Source organism: Chlorocebus sabaeus, chromosome 8 (genome assembly GCF_047675955.1).
Source record: "Chlorocebus sabaeus isolate Y175 chromosome 8, mChlSab1.0.hap1, whole genome shotgun sequence".
In the NCBI taxonomy this organism is placed as follows: Eukaryota; Metazoa; Chordata; class Mammalia; order Primates; family Cercopithecidae; genus Chlorocebus; species Chlorocebus sabaeus.
Window position 1 is genome coordinate 145,120,833 of NC_132911.1, and position 19,282 is coordinate 145,140,114.

Sequence of the window (19,282 nt, forward strand, 5' to 3'; positions counted from 1 at the left end):
GTAGAAAAAGAAGCAGCAAATATCATGAAATACACACAACTACAAAATGTCATGACAGACCAAACATATCATGTGCATCAATATCAAGAGGCTTCATTCACCTATTACAAAAGATTTTCAATTTGGATCACAGATCAGGACAAACTTTGTGCTGTATATAAGATGGAGACCTAAAACAAAGGGATTCCCAAAGGTTAAAATAAAGAAGTAGACAAATACACACTGGGCAAATGGAAAAATAAAAAAGCAGGGTTAATGATTCTGAACAGATAAAGTAAATTCAAGTCCTCAAAGCATTAAGCATGACAAAGCAGGGCATCTCAATGCTGAAAGTCATGGTTCATAAAGATAGAATACTTATGAATATGTATGTGCCAAATAACATGGCAACCACGTTCACGAAGTAAAAGTCCAGGGATTGAAAGTATAGAGACACACCAACATTTCTTTAGTGAGACGTTAACACACACTCAGTCCAAGACAGATCAAGAGGACAGAAATGAAGTATGTAGAAAACCTCGACAACACAATCAAGGTAAACCTTGTACACAGAGAGGCACACCTCGTTTTACTGTGCGTCACTATCTTGTACTTTGCGGATATTGCATTTTTTTTTCTTTTTTTTTTATTTTTATTTTTTAATTTATTTATTATTAAACTTCAAGTTGTAGGGTACATGTGCACAACGTGCAGGTTTGCTACATATGTATACTTGTGCCATGTTGGTGTGCTGCACCCATCAACTCGTCATTTACATCAGGTATAACTCCCAATGCAATCCCTCCCCCCTCCCCCCTCCCCATGATAGGCCCCGGTGTGTGATGTTCCCCTTCCCGAGTCCAAGTGATCTCATTGTTCAGTTCCCACCTACGAGTGAGAACATGCGGTGTTTGGTTTTCTGTTCTTGTGATAGTTTGCTAAGAATGATGGTTTCCAGCTGCATCCATGTCCCTACAAAGGACACAAACTCATCCTTTTTTATGGCTGCATAGTATTCCATGGTGTATATGTGCCACATTTTCTTAATCCAATCTGTCACTGATGGACATTTGGGTTGATTCCAAGTCTTTGCTATTGTGAATAGTGCTGCAATAAACATACGTGTGCATGTGTCCTTATAGCAGCATAATTTATAATCCTTTGGGTATATACCCAGTAATGGGATGGCTGGGTCATATGGTACATCTAGTTCTAGATCCTTGAGGAATCGCCATACTGTTTTCCATAATGGTTGAACTAGTTTACAATCCCACCAACAGTGTAAAAGTGTTCCTATTTCTCCACATCCTCTCCAGCACCTGTTGTTTCCTGACTTTTGAATGATCGCCATTCTAACTGGTGTGAGATGGTATCTCATTGTGGTTTTGATTTGCATTTCTCTGATGGCCAGTGATGATGAGCATTTTTTCATGTGTCTGTTGGCTGTATGAATGTCTTCTTTTGAGAAATGTCTGTTCATATCCTTTGCCCACTTTTGGATGGGGTTGTTTGTTTTTTTCTTGTAAATTTGTTTGAGTTCTTTGTAGGTTCTGGATATTAGCCCTTTGTCAGATGAGTAGATTGCAAAAATTTTCTCCCATTCTGTAGGTTGCCTGCTCACTCTGATGGTAGTTTCTTTTGCTGTGCAGAAGCTCTTTAGTTTGATGAGATCCCATTTGTCAATTTTGGCTTTTGCTGCCGTTGCTTTTGGTGTTTTAGACATGAAGTCTTTGCCCATGCCTATGTCCTGAATGGTACTACCTAGGTTTTCCTCTAGGATTTTTATGGTATTAGGTCTAACATTTAAGTCTCTAATCCATCTTGAATTAATTTTCGTATAAGGAGTAAGGAAAGGATCCAGTTTCAGCTTTCTACTTATGGCTAGCCAGTTTTCCCAGCACCATTTATTAAATAGGGAATCCTTTCCCCATTTCTTGTTTCTCTCAGGTTTGTCAAAGATCAGATGGCTGTAGATGTGTGGTATTATTTCTGAGGACTCTGTTCTGTTCCATTGGTCTATATCTCTGTTTTGGTACCAGTACCATGCTGTTTTGGTTACTGTAGCCTTGTAGTATAGTTTGAAGTCAGGTAGCGTGATGCCTCCAGCTTTGTTCTTTTGACTTAGGATTGTCTTGGAGATGCGGGCTCTTTTTTGGTTCCATATGAACTTTAAAGCAGTTTTTTCCAATTCTGTGAAGAAGCTCATTGGTAGCTTGATGGGGATGGCATTGAATCTATAAAGGATATTGCATTTTTTACGAGTTGAGGGTTTGTGACAACCCAGCATTGAGCAAGTCTGTTGGTGCCATTTTTCCAGCAGCGTGTGCTCCCTTCATGCCTCTGTGTGATATTTTGGTAATTCTCACACTATTTTAAACATCCTCATTATTATTAATCTGTTATGGTGATCTGTGATCAGTGATCTTTGCTGTTACTATGGTAATTGTTTTAAGGCACTGTGAGCCACGCCCATATAAGGTGCCAAGCTGAATCCATAGATGTTGTGGGTTCTGACTGCTCCACCCACTGGCTGTCCCCCCCATCTCCCTTCCTTTCCTTGGGCCTCTCTATTCCGCAAGACACACAATATTGAAATTAGGCCAGTTAATAACCTAACATGGGCTCTAAGTGTTCAAAAGGAAGAGTCCCATTTCTCTCACTTTAAATTGAAAACTAGAAATGATTAAGCTCAGTGAAGAAAGCATGTTGAAAGCCAAGATAGGCCCAAAGCAAAGACTCTTGTGCCAAACAGTGAGGCAAGCTGTGAATGCACAGGAATAATTATTGAAGGAAATGAAAAGTGCTACTCCAGTGAACACACAAATACGAAGAAAGTGAAACAGCCTTATTGCTGATATGGATAAAAAGTTTTAGTGGTTTGAAGAGAAGATCAAACCAACTACAACATTCTCTTAAGCCAAAGCCTAATCCAGAGCAAGGGCCTGACTATTCCACCCTATGAAGGCTCAGAGAGGTGAGGAAGCTACAAAATAAAAGCTGGAAGCCAGCAGAGGTTGGTTCACAAGGTTGAAGGAAAAAAGCCATCTCCATAGCATAGAAGTGCAAGATGAAGCAGCAAGTGCTGGTGGAGAAGCTGCAGCAAATTATCTAGAAGATCTAGCTAAGATCACTGATGAAGGTGGCTACACTAAACAACACGTTTTCAATGAAGAAATCACCTTCTATTGGAAGATGCCATCTAGGACTTCCATAGCTACAGAGGTAAAGTCAAAGCCCGGCTTCAAAGCTTCAGAAGACAGGCTAACTCTCATTAGGGGCTAATGCAGCTGGTGATTTTTTTTTTTTTTTTTTTTTTTTTTGAGACAGAGTCTTGCTCTGTCGCCCAGGCTGGAGTGCAGTGGCGCGATCTCGGCTCACTGCAAGCTCCGCCTCCCAGGTTCACGTCATTCTCCTGCCTCAGCCTCCCGAGTAGCTGGGACTACAGGCGCACACCACCATGCCTGGCTAGTTTTTTTGTATTTTTAGTAGAGACGGGGTTTCACCATGTTAGCCAGGATGGTCTTGATCTCCTGACCTCGTGATCCACCGGCCTCTGCCTCCCAAAGTGCTGGGATTACAGGCATGAGCTACCGTGCCTGGCCTTGCAGCTGGTGATTTTAAGTTGAAGCCAATGCTCATTTCCCATTCTGAAAATCCTAGGGCCCTTAAGAATGATGCTAAATCCACTTGCCTGTGGTCTAGACATGGAACGACAAAGCCTGGGTGACAATGCATCTCTTTGCTTCATGGTTTACTGAATATTTTAAGCCCACTGATGAGACCTACTGCTCAGAACTAAAAGATTCCTTTCAAAATATGACTGCGTATTGACAGTGCACCTATCACCCAAGAGCTCTGATGGAGATGTACAAGGCGATTGATGTTGTTTTCCTGCCTGTGAACACAACATCCATTCTGCAGCCTATGGACCAAGGAGTCATTTTGATTTTCAAATCTTATTATTGAAGAAATACACTTTGTAAGAGGGTAGCTGCCATAGATAGTTGTTTCTCTGATGTATCTGGGCAAAGTACATTGAAAACCTTCTGGAAAGGATTCACCATGCTAGATGCCATTAGCAACATCCATGACTCATGGGAAGGAGGGCAAAATAGCAACATGAACAGCAGTTTGGAAGAAGTTGATTCCAACCCTCACAGATGACTTTGAGGGGCTCAAGACTTTGGTGGAGGAAGTAACTGCAGATGTGGTAGAAATAGCAGAAGAACTAGAATTAGAAGTGGAGCCGGAAGACTGAATTGCTGAATCTCATGATCAGACTTGAACAGATGAAGAGCTGCTTCTTATGGATGAGCTAAGAAAGTTGTTTCTGAGATGGAATCTACTCCTGGTGAAGATGCTGTGGAAATGACATCAAAGGATTTAGAATACTCCATAAACTTATTGATACAGCAGTGGCAGGGTTTGAGAGAACTGACTCCAAATATGAAAGAAGTTCTACTGTGGGCAAAATGCTATCAACCAGCACCAAATGGTACAGAGAAATCTTTCGGGAAAGGAAGAGTCCATTGATGCTACAAACATCATCGTTGTCTTATTTTTAAGAACTTGCCAGACACCTGAACCTTCAACAGCCACCACCCTGATCAGTCAGCAGTCCTCACCGCCCACCAGCAAGAGGGTTCCAACTTGCTGAAGGCTCAGATGATCATTAGCATTTTTTAGAACTGAAGCATTTTTAAATTAAGGTAGGTTTTAAATTTTTAAGATTCTTTGAAAAAACATAATGCTATTGCCTACTGAATAGACCACAGTATAGTATAAACAGAACTCTTATGTGCACTGGGAAACACGGAGGCACATGTGACTTGTTGTATTGTGGTATCCTGGAACCGAATCTGTAATATCCTGCGATATGCTGGTACCTCAGACTCTATACACTGATAACAGAAAATACACCTCCTTCTTGAATGCCAATGGGACATTCACAAAAAGCGTTTAAAAGACTAGTAAATTCCATAAAAACTTTACAGACAACACTTTCCGACCACAGTGCAGTAAAACTAGAAATTATTCACAGAACCACAGGTGTGTTTCCACATGGAAACTAGACATCTTCCTGGAAACAACTCGGGCTCTGGGAGCTTAGGACACCCCTGTTCTGTTGGCTTCTAAGTGTTCAGTGAAATGGGAGCAAGGCCAGCAGCTGGGACCAGGGACCTGTGTGTGTGTGGGAGTCACTGTCTCACTACCAGGTGCACCCCAGGCTAGAAGGAGGGTGACAGTGAAGACAGGTAAAGGGGAGTAAGAGGGGCACAGGGCAGTGCATGGCGGGTCCTGGGGGCAAGGCTTGCTGGGTCTGGAGGCGAGCTGTAAAGGTGGGAGTGTCTGAAACTGGTGATGGTCACACCAAGGGATGGGCAGGGGAGTGGGTGGCTGTGGGGGATGGAAGACAAGGTCCTTGGGAGAGAGGAGATCCAGGCCTGGAGAAGTCAGGGTGAAGGGAAGACAGGGAAATCCCCCAGGAGTCAGGCATGGGGAGTGAGCTGGGGGTTGTCCCTGACTGGAGTGAGGGGCCATCCAGGACAGGTGCGTAGTAGGTAAGTGGCAGGGGGTATGGACTGAGGACTTGGGAGGCAGAGCTGGGACTTTGGGAAGGAAGGGCAGTGAGCAGTGACAAGGACCCTGGCCCATCTCCAGGTGCAGGGGTCTGAGGGCTGTGAGAAAAAAGCCAGCCCCACCTGAGAGGGCTTTGATGGCCTCGGGGACATAGCGGGGTGGTCTGTGGAGGGGCAGGAAGGAGAAGAGAGTGTCTGTTGATGAGGAGAGACAGAGGGGTTTGCTGCTGGGCGGCGAGGCTTCAGTGTGGGCTGGGGTCTTGCCAGGAGCACCCAGGGGCCTGCGGCCTCTCCATCAGGTGACAGTGTGGCCCGGCTGGGTCAGGGGTTTCATGTGGAGCCAGGACAGGAGACAGCAGTGCCTCCCCTGTGCCCACCCAGGAGGTGTGCAATGATGAACAGATGTGGGCTCCCTCCAAGCACCCAGCCCTATAGGGATCCCTGTGGGCCATGATGGTGGCAGACAGGAGGGCAGAGATCACCACCCCTGCCTGGGGAGAGGACAGGGGGTGGGCAATGAGGGAAGAGGGGTAGGCACCTGTCCAAGGGGATGGAGATGTCCAGGAAGGTGGTCACCAGCTCGCGGGTGTGGCTCCGGGCTAGCAGGGTGATGGCATGCAGGGTCTTTTCCTTGGCTTGTGGGATGTGGACAGAGCACAGGCGGAGGCAGATGGCCTGGGCCATGCCGGAAACCTGTGCAGAGAGGGAGAGGTCTGACAGGGTGGCCCAGCCCTGCCCTGGGAGCTTGAAGGCAGAGGGAGGTCTCTCCCTGATGAGCCCCTTCAGATATGGCCCTGTCCTGAGCCGGCCCGCCCAGATGCTTGGTCTGCAGAGAAGTCCCAGTCTTGGGGGGACAGGTCCTGCCATGTGCTGCATGACATTTGGGGTCTTCATATGCTGTCCACGTTGCCCAGGCAGATGTTGGAAGGTCCAGCCCCCCGCCTCCCATCTCATTCCTAAACATGCCACTTTGCCCATGAGGTGCCCTGTGCCTGGGGCACCCTGCCTTCCCCTTGGGGTCTCTCCTGATCATCCCTAATGCCCAGTGCCAGTCTCCCTGTCTGAGCTCTCCCACTTGCAGGACTTGGCACTGGGCATCCTCTCTCTGGGGTGTACCCCTCACCTCCTTGTGGGGTCCCCCTCCCCCAAATCACATCCCCACACGCTGTCTGGGCAACATCTGGCTGTGTGTCCGTCTTCCCTGAGACCTCAAGCTCCTCAAGGGGCTGGTCTGTGCCATTCCCTTCCTTTCCCACCATTCCCATATTACAGCACACAGCGACTGCTCAGACCCGGCAGTCACCACCCAGGACCCAGGGGACTTGCTTGGGCCATTCATTCATTCGCTCATTCAAAACCATCAGACTAGTTGCTTCCCAGGGTGGGATCTGTGACTCCCCCATCAGGCTCAAGGACCTGAGCCCTGGATGCTGACCGCTGGGTCCTCTCTCCACCCCCTGGCCCTTCCTGGCCCGGCCCCAGCGCCCTTACGATCTTCAGCTTGGCCCCATGCTCCTGGACGGCTGTGAGCAGCATCTCGGAGGCCGCCTGCACGCGGAAGGGGCTGGTGGAGCCCAGGCTGTCGATGGCCGTCCAGATGAGGTCATTCAACTCTGCCAGTGTGAGCTGCTGCATGATCTCCTGTACAGCAGGGGTGGAGAGAGGCCATCACCTTGGGCCACCTGGGCCCAGGCACCTGCCTCCCCACTTCTGCTTTTACCCCTTCTCCTTTGTCCCAGGATCTCCCAAGTCTCTGAGCATATCAGGCCTCCTAAGCCCCACTCCTCCAGGTTCCAAGCACCTGCCAGCGATTTGCAGTCTAGACTTGCACTTGTCCACATCTGTCAGAGCCAACCATGGCCCAGGCTCTTTTCCACACTCACACTCTGTGCTTGTCCCAGGACTGGGTGGCCGGGCTTCCCCTCTCCCCTCGTCTGCTGTCCTCTGCCCGTAGGGCTTCCTCATCTGCCAGCCTCAGCCCCGTGGGGTGCCCCCTGCCAGGCTCCAGTCCTCCTTATGAGCATTTATCAAAGAGAAAGTGAACTTCCGGGCTGTGAAGGAGCTTCAAGTTCACCTGGGCCAACCCTCAGGCCCAGAAGGGTGTGGGCTGCCCTCAGCCTTGGAGCAGGTCAGGGTGGGTGCAGCCGGGACCTGGCTCCCGTCCCAGGACAGGCAGCGCTGTCCCAGGACCCTGACACCCTCTCCATCTCCTCCCAGGAGTGGCTCTAAGGGTCCAGGAAGGTGAGTCTCACCTTCGCAAGTAGCCATGAGCTCAGGGGTAAGGAAGGGGCTCTCAAGAAATGCAAGATGGTGGGTGTGACCCCTGCCTCATAGCCTCAGACTACAGCCTCCCGGAGCGGGGACCGGGCCTCAGTCACTGCTGCAAAGGTAGAATTTTCTGGAAAGACTTCAGGCATTGTGCCACTATCTATACACAGCTATTTATATTTCAATTTAAGTAAAATTAAAAATTCAGTTCTGCAGTAGCACTAGCCACATTTCAAGTGCTCCATGGCTTCCTGTGGCCAGTGGCTACCTTGGGTAGCACAGAGATAGAACACACCCATCCTCCCAGAGCGTTCTCTGCACAGTGGGACACACAGCATTGAACCAAAGGAAGTTAGCAGCTGAAGGAGGGATGGGAGAGCAGCCTGACAGGAAATTAGGGTGTCTGCAAGGATGTCAGGATGGCAAAACTCTTCTTTGCATGTTAGGATATTTGTTGGAGTGCCTGCAATCTGTTAGGACATTTCTAAGTATATTAGAACATCAAGTTAAGTGTTAAATAATGGATGTTAGAATATTTATTAGAATCTTTTAATTCTAAAATTTTGATACAGTGTTTGTGAGAATGTTAGAGTGTTAGCACAATGGTTAGAACGTTAAAATAATTTTAGTGGAAGATTTGTGGTAAGAACTTTTTACAAGAATATTGTTATTATACATCGGGCTAGAATATTTGTTAGATGATTAAAATCATTTGCTATAATGTTAAACTTTTGGTTAAAGCTAGCATTTAGAATGTTTGTGAAGAGATTCAACTTGGAATGGTGGTTAGATTCTCAGAATACTACAGTCTCAGGATTGGTAAAGACTTTGGAGCCATCTTCCTTCAATCAAGGGCAGCAATAAATGTGAGATAAAGGTGGCAGTGATGGTAGAAGTAGTGGTGGTGGTGATAATGATGGTGGTGCAGGGTCATAGTAATGCAGATGGTGATGGTGGTTGTAGTCATGGTGATGCGGTGGTGGTGGCAATGGTGGTTATGGTGATGGTGATGGTGGTGATAATGGTGGTGGTGACTATGATCATGATGGTGGTGATGCTGTTGGTGGTGATGATGATTGTGGAGGTGGTGATGGTAGTAATGGTGATGATGGAGATGGTTGTGGTGATGCTGTTGGTGGTGATGATGATTGTGGAGGTGGTGATGGTAGTAATGGTGGTGGTGGAGATGGTTGTGGTGATGGTGATGGTGGTGATTGTGGAGGTGGTGATGGTAGTAATGGTGGTGGTGGAGATGGTTGTGGTGATGGTGATGGTGGTGATGATGATTGTGGAGGTGGTGATGGTAGTAATGGTGGTGGTGGAGATGGTTGTGGTGATGGTGATGGTGGTGATGATGATTGTGGAGGTGGTGATGGTAGTAATGGTGGTGGTGGAGATGGTTGTGGTGATGGTGATGGTGGTGGTGATGATTGTGGAGGTGGTGATGGTAGTAATGGTGGTGGTGGAGATGGTTGTGGTGATGCTGTTGGTGGTGATGATGATTGTGGAGGTGGTGATGGTAGTAATGGTGGTGGTGGAGATGGTTGTGGTGATGGTGATGGTGGTGGTGATGATTGTGGAGGTGGTGATGGTAGTAATGGTGGTGGTGGAGATGGTTGTGGTGATGGTGATGGTGGTGATGATGATTGTGGAGGTGGTGATGGTAGTAATGGTGGTGGTGGAGATGGTTGTGGTGATGGTGATGGTGGTGGTGATGATTGTGGAGGTGGTGATGGTAGTAATGGTGGTGGTGGAGATGGTTGTGGTGATGCTGTTGGTGGTGATGATGATTGTGGAGGTGGTGATGGTAGTAATGGTGGTGGTGGAGATGGTTGTGGTGATGGTGATGGTGGTGATGATGATGCTGGTGGTGGTGGCTGTGGTGGTGGTGGTGATGATGCTTATGGTGATGGTGGTGGTAGTGATGATGGTGATGGTGATGCTGGTGGTGGCTGTGAAGGTGATAATGGTGGTGATAATGGTGGTGGTGGTGACAGTGACAGTGACCATGATGGTAGTAATGCTGGTGGTGATGATGACAGTGGGGGTGGTGATAAAGATATTACGGATCCAAGACCAAATGAGGAGTTAGGGACAAACTTGGGACCAGAACCCAGGCCCAAAGTGTCTGTTCCTCAGCTGGAACCTTCTCAGCCCTGTGGTTCTATGATGGCTCTATAATTAGCAGACCCTCCCATCCTCTCTCTTCTCCTGCTCCTGTCTGTCTGGGGAGAGCCAGAGCTGGACACCCATGGTCTGTGTGCAGGGACCACATGGGGTGAAGCAGCTGTCCCTTCAGTGAAACTCTTCCTTCCCAACCCTGACTCTGCCTTCAGGGCAGGTTCTGTAGGGTAAACTACAGCCAAGTGAGGTATTTCCCTTCTGGACACAGACAGTGAGTTGGCCCTAGGGCTTTAGGTTTTCCACACTAAACTTCTAACTGGCCTCAGCACACCAATGGCTTGCAAAAGTTGCTGAGAGCATGGGTTCTGGAGTAGCTGGGGCTGGATCAGATTCCAGTGGGGCACTGACCAGCCCTGTGCCACCATTTCTTCATCATTTGGTTCAATTCAGTTTATAGAACTTGAGGAAGGGATGTAGTAATGTCTGTGAAGCCCCTGGCATAGGTAATAAGTAGGCATCTAATGTGTGCTGGCCCCCCAAACCTTCCTGGCTCCACCTCAACAACGTGGGAGAGAGCAAGCGAGCACATTTACCCACCACTCCCCACTCCCCAGATATGTGGTGTGCTCTGGTCATGCCCCTGCCCTGCCCTCCACTCTAAGGGCTTTGACCTTGATGATTTGGGAGTTGCCAAACTGGAAGATGCGGTTCTTCACCATCTCCTGGGGGCCCAGGGGAGTGACCTTCTGGTCTCTGCTGCTCCAGAGTGGGGCTCCGTCTGAATGGGCCTGGGAGAGCTCCGTAGGGGCCTGTGATTCTGCCTTCAAAGCTTCTCCTGCTGGCCAGGGACAGGGTGGGGTGAAGGCAGGGTGAAGGTGGGCTTGGGGTCTAGTCTGGGACAGGGCAGGGTTAGGGTAGGGTCATTTGTAATCAGGGTCAGGCTTGTGCCCAGTTTGGGGACTGGGATCAGAGTGGTGGGGGTCAGGGTGAGGCCATTACAGGGTTATGGTTCAGATCAGGGTTGGGTTTGGGGGCAACTTTGGGGCAAGGTTGAGGTCAGGGGTGAGGTTGCAGTTGGGGTGGAAGTTGGTGCACCACAGAACTCACCTTTGTGGCACATCAAGAGCTGGTAGAGATGGCTCGCCCCTTCCAGGCTGCAGTGCTGGATGGCCCTGTCTGGGTCCTGGCACAGCATCCCCAGTATGCCCACCAGTTGCCCAATCCTTTTGAAGTTCTCCTTTGGCTGTGTTGAGAGTATGGGAATCACTGATGGCAGAACCTCCCTGCAGAGCCCTGCTACACACTCACACAGCATGGCCTACATCAGAAGTGACCCCTCCAATGGTGTGGCAGGGCCAGGACTTGGGGCTAGGCAAAACATTCAGTAATCAAGAGAAGTAATATTTTAATGCAATATTTAGAAAAATCAGAATAAATGCAGAAAACTCTGTGATGAGCAAAATCTCAAAACTGTAAGCAAATCTGACCCTGCTTTGCATGTCACCTCGGCTGTCCTACTCTCATCCTGGTCCTGGTTTAATAAAACTTTATTTACAAAAGCAGGTGGTCAGCCCATGGGCCATAGCTTGCCAAATTGAGTTTTAAAAACATCACATGAAAATATGAATCATCTTGATTACAGAGTTTTTTGTTTCTGACGTAAATTTTGTGCGCAAGGTGAGTACCTTGCTTCCCTTACCCTGGTCCAGTCCTGTGATGTTGAAATGAATTTTGAGTAAATTGAAGCCACTTTAATTGTCCTTCTCCTCCTAGGGGTGCAGCGTCTTTCCCTTGACAGAACAGTCCCCCTCCCTCCAGCATTTCTGCCCCCTGCCCTCATTAGACCAGGCAGCCACCAGGCATTAGAGCAAGGAACGAATTTCCCCATCCCCCTGAGTCTGCTTAGGGAGTTAACACGGGTTTGGGCTCATACTCGCGGAAGTGCACTCTCTGACCATGTGCTGATGCAACCCAAGGGCAGTAGCGACAGATAAGCCATGTCATGATGGGGGCTGCACTGGTGGAGGGGTGGTGGGGTGGCCACTCCACACAGCAAGGAACCCCTAATCAGGTGCAGGGTCGTACAATTTACCAGCCTTCTCACGCCTGCATCCCATCAGAGCCCCACCATATCCCTCTAGGAAGGGGTCATTTCCATTCACTTTACAGGTGAGAAGCTAGGGCTGGTGGAGGAGAAACACCTGTACAAGGCCTTAGGTGCATGGACAAGTGCCTAGCTCCAGGGTCAGGGGTCAGGGGTCAGGGTGACCTGCCTTCAGATCCCAGCTGTGAGGCCTCGGGCAGGTCCTGCCCCTCCCTGCCTGTTCCCTCACTTGCAAGGAGGGAGATGGCCTGGGCCGCCTGTCACTACGGAGCTCGGCCGTGCTGTGGGGTACTCAGGAGTACCTGTCCTGGAGGCAGGTGTACAGGGGGCCTTGAACCCTACGAACCCTGGCAGGATCTGGGAGGAGGGCGGCTCTGGCTGGGCCCCTGCCATCCAGGGCAGGAGGCCCAGCCGTAAAAGCCGGCTCGGAGCGTGGGACTGGTGAACCGCATACTCACGTCCAAGTTGCCTTTGTGATTCAGGAATTTGAGGAGGATCACGCAGCTGTGCACAGCCCGCTGCCGCTCATGTGCCTTCTCCGACGCTAGCCAGATGTACAGGTGCTGCGGGGTGGGCAGGGTCAGGGAGAGGGTGCTACGGGGCCCTTGTCCCAGGCCCCGCCCACCACCGGCCCAGACTCCCGCCCACTCGGCCAGGCCCCGCCCACCACTGGGCCAGACCCCCCCGCCCACTCGGTCCAGGCCCCGCCCACCCCGGCTCTGCCCCCTCCCTAAGGCGCCATCCCTCCTTGGCCAGGCTCTGCCTGCTGCGCTTACAAAGGCGTCTGGAGACAGGTACGTTAAATAGTTTTTAAGCCGAATCTGAGCTCTTTATTAAGGTGATATATGATTAGATGTATAATTAGTGACTCTGAAGTAGGATGAGGGTACATGGTATTTGGAGATTTCGTGACCCGGTGGTGTCCCAGAAACACATCTGTGACTTCCCCAAGACGCGCTGGGCTCCTCTGCACTGCTTACCTTTGCCCTGCGTGCCCTCTGACTGCTGGGCCCCTCCCTTCCCTTCTCTGCCCGTGGCTGTCTTAGTCCTCAGCCAGGGCTGCGAGAAGTCCCGTTGGACTTGACCTCTGAGGCAGAGCCAGCCTCCCCTCCCTGGGCCTCCGCCTGCCCCAGGACTATCATTGCCTGCTCTGGTCTCCCTCCTGACAAGGTGAGGGAGGGCAGGTGGGAGTGGGGGCAGCAGGTTTGGGAGACCCTTCAGGGGACACTGCAGGGGAAGTTCTCTAGGAGGGAGGGCGGAACCCTCATCAGCCCTTTTTTTCTTTCTTTCTTTTTTTTTTTGAGACAGACTTTCTCTCTTTTGCCCAGGCTGGAGTGAAGTGGTGAGATCTTGGCTCACTGCAACCTGTGTTCCCCAGGTTCAAGCAATTCTACTGCCTCAGCCTCCCGAGTAGCTGGGATTATAGGCCCCCACCACCATACCCAGCTAATTTTTTTTTTTGTATTTTTAGTAGAGTCAGGGTTTTGCCATGTTGCCCAGGCTGGTCTCGAATTCCTGACCTCAAGTGGTCCACCCGCCTTGGCCTCCCAAAGTGCTGGGATTACAGGCGTGAGCCACCGCGCCTGGCCCATCAGCCCTCTTTCTACCAGGCCACCTGCTGTCTCTCCCTCCCCAGTGCCCCCAAATCACTGTGATGCCTAAGTGGGGGTGGCCCTCACCCCTCCTGGTTCCTGTACCACTCAAAGCCCCCAGGTCCCGCCCTGCCTCCTCTGGGATGCCCTCCTTTGGGGTCTGGCCATAGGCTAAGGACCCCTTGGCCCCAGCCGTCTGGCCTCCCCGCAGCCTCACCGACAGCAGGAAATGCAGCTCGTCGGTGGTGGGGTTCTGCATGATGAGGCTTTGCAGCATGAGGTCCAGTGCCTCCATGGTCCTGCTGTACAGGCTCTGTGTAGAGACGAGGGTGGTCAGGTAGTGCCACGACCAGGTGGACACAGGGCCTGAGGAGCGCCCACTTCCTGCATGTACCGGGCTGCTCACCACTGGGGCTCGCCACCATGCCTGCGAGGGGGCTGCCATGGCCCCCGTTTGGCAGCTGTGGGGACTAGGTGGGGAGGCCTCTAGTGATCACCCAAGGGCACAGGTGTCTTAGTGGACCAGGCGGTTCATTCCTAGCAGGGCTAGCTTCACAGGAGGGTACCCTTGGGGTCCCAGGGTCCCGGGCTGAAAAGGGCCCTGTGCTGGGTGAATGTGCTGGAGGTTCTGAGGTTTGAAGCAGGGGCTGGCATTTTCTTTTTGCCCAGGCCTTGCCAATGACACAGTGGGCTGAGTCCCGGGTCCTACATGCCGTGTTTCCAATCTTTACTGCTTTGCTTGCTGGGCATGTTCAGGGAGGGTGAGGACCAGAGAAATGCCCCCAGCTACCCTCCCCTCCAGGGCCCACCAGGAGCAGAGCCCTGGGGCTCTGGTCACTCACTCACTAGGTACCACGGGGAGACTTGCTTTGCCTCTCTGAGCTTACCTTCCTCACATGAGAATGGCATGAAGCCAACCCCACCTGCCAGAGTGGAGGCAGGCAGGGGATTGGAGTCAACAGTTCAGTACTTCCAGCTCCTAGTGCCAGACCCCCAGACACCGCATGGCACTCCCTGGATGAGCCAGCCTCAGTGTCACTGTGTCATCATGTAACAGGGTCACTCTGAACTGCGGTGGGATTGGGGTGTGGCCAGGGGCCACCCTTACTGGGGGCTGTGTTGCTCTGGGCCCAGGACACCCTCGTTCTCTCACCACCCCACCCTAGGTGTGTGTCTGTCTAGTTCCAGCCTGGACTCAGCCTCGGGGGGCAGGGTCGGGGTTCAAACCCTGCCTCTCCCACCAGACAGCCTCATTTCTCTGAGCATTTCTTTACTCTGGGATCACCGCTGGGAAGGTGATATAACTGGTCTAGGGCCTGGCACCTAGCAGGGGCTCAGTTAACACTGGCTTTGGCTATAGGCCGAGGACTGCAGACACTCGAGAAGTCAGGTGCGGTGACTGTGCTCAGGAGCCACACATGTACCCGGTGGTGGCCATGAGCAATGGCAGGCGTCTCTCTGCAGGGGTGGCTTTTACTGAACAGAACCCAGGAAGGGGTGGGCACTGGCCAAGTGCTGAGAGCAATCCTGGAGTTCCTTTCCCCAGCCTCCTGGGGTGGAAGGGTGGGCTCGCACGGCCTGGGCATGGCACCACCTCTGAGTAGCTGTGTGGTGAGACTAAGCCCACCTTGCAGGGAAGGTGACTCATTCCAGGTGTTGCAGGGACCACTACAAGGTTGGGGAACTCCTCCCTTCCTCTCCACTTCCCTTGGGCTGCTGGGGAGCTTGGCGAAAACTCAGACCTGACCCTGCCACATAGCATGGTGGCCAAGGCCTGCAGGGCTGGGCAACACGGGCTTGCCAGTTTCTTTCTGCTGGCTCTCAGGGCCCGCAGGGAGGGAGGGAGGCCACACGCGCCACTCTTTACAGGGTGCTCCTCCGTGCCACTGCTCACCCAGTGTCTCAGTTTAGTTGCCAAGTGTTAAGTACCATCGACCCTGTTAGTATCACCCCCATTTTACAGGTGGGCAAACACACCGCGGCATATAGCATGCAGCAAACCTGCAGGTGCTCAGAGCAGTGAAGAACTGCCCCGGATCCCCAGCCCTGGTGCATCCAGCCTGCCCACTCCCGAGCCATGGGCCACACCTGGATGTTGGAAGGCTCCAGAAAGAGGCAGGTGTGCTTCTCCAGGGCATCCAGCAGCGGCAGGGCGAACACGCTGCGGAAGCAGGTGGACAGGAGCTGAGATTTCCTTTCCAAGTCTATAGGAGGCCTCAGCTTGCTGTTGGGAAGACAGAGGGCCATTAGCATGGGGCTGGGGCCTGGGGAGGTTGCTGAGTGGCATCTGCCTTCATCCCTGCAGACTCCTGGCCTTTTGCTGTTCATAGAGACTCTTGTGCACACATTTGCCTCCCTGGCCCACCTGCCTCTGCAGGGCCTTAAGCTGGGGCATCCTGGCCAGGTGATGTCCTGGTCCATCTCTCTTCCCAGTCTCTGACTTTAAATGCCACCCTGATGCTGTCTAAGGAGCATCTCCATCTTGATGCATCCCCCCAGGGTAGCTGCACCCACAGCCTGCCCCGTCACAGTGGAACGCAGTGCCATCCTCCTTGTTGCTTGGACAAAACCTCAGCACATTCTCCATTCTTTCCCCTCCCTCGAAAGCTGCGTGCAGCCCTCCAGCAGCTCCTGACAGCTCTACCATCACAATTTGACATTTAAGGACTTCTTACTTTCAATCAGACCACTGTTACTTTTCTCTTGGATTGTTCTAGGGGGTCCTGACTGGTCCCCCATTTTCTCTGGGGAGCTCCATCTACTCCCCACACTAGATCCAGACATTCCTTCTCCAGTGTGACTCCCCCAAGGCCCCACCTCGCTCAGGCAAGAGCCAGTGCCCTGCAGTAGCCTGGATGACCTTCCCCGTGGCTCCCGGGGCCCTCATGCATTCCAGCCCTGCCACCCTGGCCCCCTGTGGGTCCTCCAGCAACCCTGCTGTGCACCAGCCTCAAGGCCTTTGCACCCGCTTTCCCTTTAGCCAGGCACTGCAGCGCTACTCTCACCCTTTCAGGTCTTTGCCCAAAAGTCCCCTTTGAGGGCCGTCTATCCCAGCCTCAGGCTGTATTCTGGAGCCTAGAAGAGCATGGGGCTGGTGCTGGGCGCCCAGTCCACCAATATTCGGTTAGTCAATTCTCCTTGCAGAGTCTCCTGTAGCCCTCAACCCGTGAGGATCTTACCTCCCCTCCACCTCGCTCCCCCAGCTCCATCTGCTTTCAGGCAGCAGCGTCACTGTCGCTGAGGTGTGTGGTTTGTTCATGGTCTGTCCCCACCCCCCAAGTGTCAGTTCTTAGAGAACAGGGATGTTCCCTGCTGACCCAGAGCTGGGTCCTCAGACCCCAGAATGGTGCCTGGCACACAGAATGGTGCTCCATTTCTGACCTCTCCACCTCGCTGCCTGCCAGCTCCAAACCCGAGTAGAGAGGCTGCTGCATGGCGCTGAGGAAGCCCTGTGTGAGGCAGGGGGCCTACCAGAGGCTGGACGCGATGTGCATGGTCTGCTGGCGACTCCGTGTGTACAGAGTGTCCTGGGGCTCCTTCTCCATCAAAACCTGTAAGTCGCAGGTGGCACCAAGCCACTCAGGCCTGGTCCGTCTCACTTCCAACACCAGGTCTCCCTACCCCCAGAGGGGCCTCTGTGAGCTGCCCCACCAGGAGGCCAGAGCACCAGAGCAAAGCCACTGCGGTCAGGTCAGGACATGCCCTAGAAACCCACCCCACTCCTTCCGCAAGGGGTAAACTGAGAGAGGCTGCCCGCCTCGCCCAGGGCCTGGAACGCACCATCAGACACTTGAGGAGCTCGGAGGTCTGGGAGAACTCGTAGCTGTGGGCGCCCTCACTCCGGCTCACCGCGCCCATCAGCATCAGGGTGGCCGTGAGGAAGCTCTGCTTCAGGGTCTCATCCTGGAATGGCGGACAGGGTCAGGGCCCGGGACGTGGGAGCGTGCAGTGGGAGCAGGAGCGTGAGGCTGTGATCCGAGGGGCCACAGAGACCACCCACCCGGGCTGCATCTGGGGGGCTTCGTAAGGGGTGGGGCTGCATGGTTTTGTTTAAAACTGTAAATTGACAATGTTTAAACACTGGGAGAGTGCCTGTAAGTCTCTTGAGATGTGGCAACCCCATGGCCCAGGGCCACAGCAGCGGCGACCCGGGGCAGCGATGTGGCTACTTTGGGGTGGGGGCAGCCCTGGCAGGGCCTCTCACAGTGACCTGGGTTGGAGGCCCCTGGTGTGGGGTGTGGAGTCAGGGGCTTGTCATCAAGGCACGATGGACGTCAGCCTGGCCTCTCCACACCCATGTCCCCCACTCCCAAAGTGAAAACCCAGGGTTTGCTTTAAGAGCAGAAGTGAGGGTAGAGGCACCATGAAGCCCAGAGAAGTTTCGGTGGGACGGACAGACGAAACCGTGGGGCCACCAGGAAGCTCGGCCTGGTTCCTCATGATTCCAGGGTGGGGTGGCGGTGGGCTCCAAGGCCCTGGGAGGTCCTGGAATTCTCCACTCTCAGAGGCTGGCAGGGCGGCTGGGCTGGGATCCAGGACTTGGTCTCGGTGGGGACGGGTAGGTGTTGGGATCTTGCCGGGGCAGCCAGGGGCGTACCCATGAGCTGTAGTGGAAGTAGAAGACCATCCTGGACACGATGTTGTCCACCCACGGGAGGATGTGGGCCCGGGCTTTGGCCGCCATCTGGCCGTATGCCAGGAGGATGGTGCTGCTGGCCCATTTCCAGTGCAGGTCCTCCGAGTTCTAGCCGAGGGGTGGCAGGCAGGTGAGGAGTGTCAGCACCCCGCCCTACCCTCCTCCGGAGAGCTGTGGAGGTGGTTGCCCAGCTCTAGCAGGGCCCTGAGGGCAGGCGTCTGTCCTGAGGGGCGGTGGGCCTCCATGGCCCACAGAAAACAGGTGGACTGGGACTGGCTCTTTGGGGGATGGCTCGGGCCTTTTTAGGGCCACGGTTTGGGCAGGGTGTTAGGGTGGGGTGTGCACGGGGCGCTCAGCTCTGCTGGAGCTGGCTGGAGTCCAGGCCCCTTGCCTTCCCCTCCTTGTGGGGGCCCCTCCCACACCCACCTCTTCCCCTCCTGCTGAACGGGGCAGTGTCCTGGGAGTCCCCAGAGGCTGGCCTTCATGGAGGGTGGGGGTCCTGCTGTCCCAGCCCCCTGCTGGTCTCTAGGGCCCCCTGAGCCAGTACCTTCGGGGAGGAGCTGTGGAGGCTCCATCTGATGGGTCTGCTCCGGCCAAAATGGTCCAGGACAGCCCAGACGTCATCCAGGTGGCGGGTGGCCGCCAGCCCCAAAGTCAGAGCCATGCCCTGTAGGTCGGGGTCAGGGTCACTCATCAGGGGACCCCAAAGTCCAGGAACAGACCCGGCTTCTCCCCTAGCAGGAGTGAAAACTGAGGGGGAATGGGACCTCCAGAGGGGGTTGGAGCTCATCCAGGGTCCTAGGGCAGCCAGCACCCACCCCACTCTGTCAGGACCTGTGACCGAGCCCATGCCAGAGGACACATGGCTTATGGGGTCTGGTAGGGGGAGTGAGGGGTGCGGGGGGCAGAGGTGGATCCCTGGAGGCCCATTATCCCTCACTGCCGGCTATGAGCTGGCTGTGCCGGAGTGGGAATGAGGAGATGTGTTTACCATGGAGGA

General features: G+C 53.1%; 1 protein-coding gene across 1 annotated transcript in view; it reads right to left on the minus strand.

Annotated features, from left to right (window-relative positions):
* The window catches only part of LOC103237517 (maestro heat-like repeat family member 5), a 77,067-nt gene that overhangs the window by 28,749 nt on the left and 29,036 nt on the right, over positions 1 to 19,282 (minus strand). The window contains exons 9-19 of the mRNA XM_008001659.3: positions 18,830 to 18,949; positions 18,244 to 18,390; positions 17,427 to 17,549; positions 17,118 to 17,197; positions 15,648 to 15,870; positions 13,864 to 13,959; positions 12,513 to 12,617; positions 11,058 to 11,193; positions 10,622 to 10,788; positions 7,050 to 7,199; positions 6,097 to 6,251 (exon numbers count right to left, since the gene is read on the minus strand). Of these exons, the coding sequence (XP_007999850.3) occupies positions 6,097 to 6,251; positions 7,050 to 7,199; positions 10,622 to 10,788; positions 11,058 to 11,193; positions 12,513 to 12,617; positions 13,864 to 13,959; positions 15,648 to 15,870; positions 17,118 to 17,197; positions 17,427 to 17,549; positions 18,244 to 18,390; positions 18,830 to 18,949 (1,502 nt within the window). The remainder of the gene's footprint in view (positions 1 to 6,096; positions 6,252 to 7,049; positions 7,200 to 10,621; positions 10,789 to 11,057; positions 11,194 to 12,512; positions 12,618 to 13,863; positions 13,960 to 15,647; positions 15,871 to 17,117; positions 17,198 to 17,426; positions 17,550 to 18,243; positions 18,391 to 18,829; positions 18,950 to 19,282) is intronic.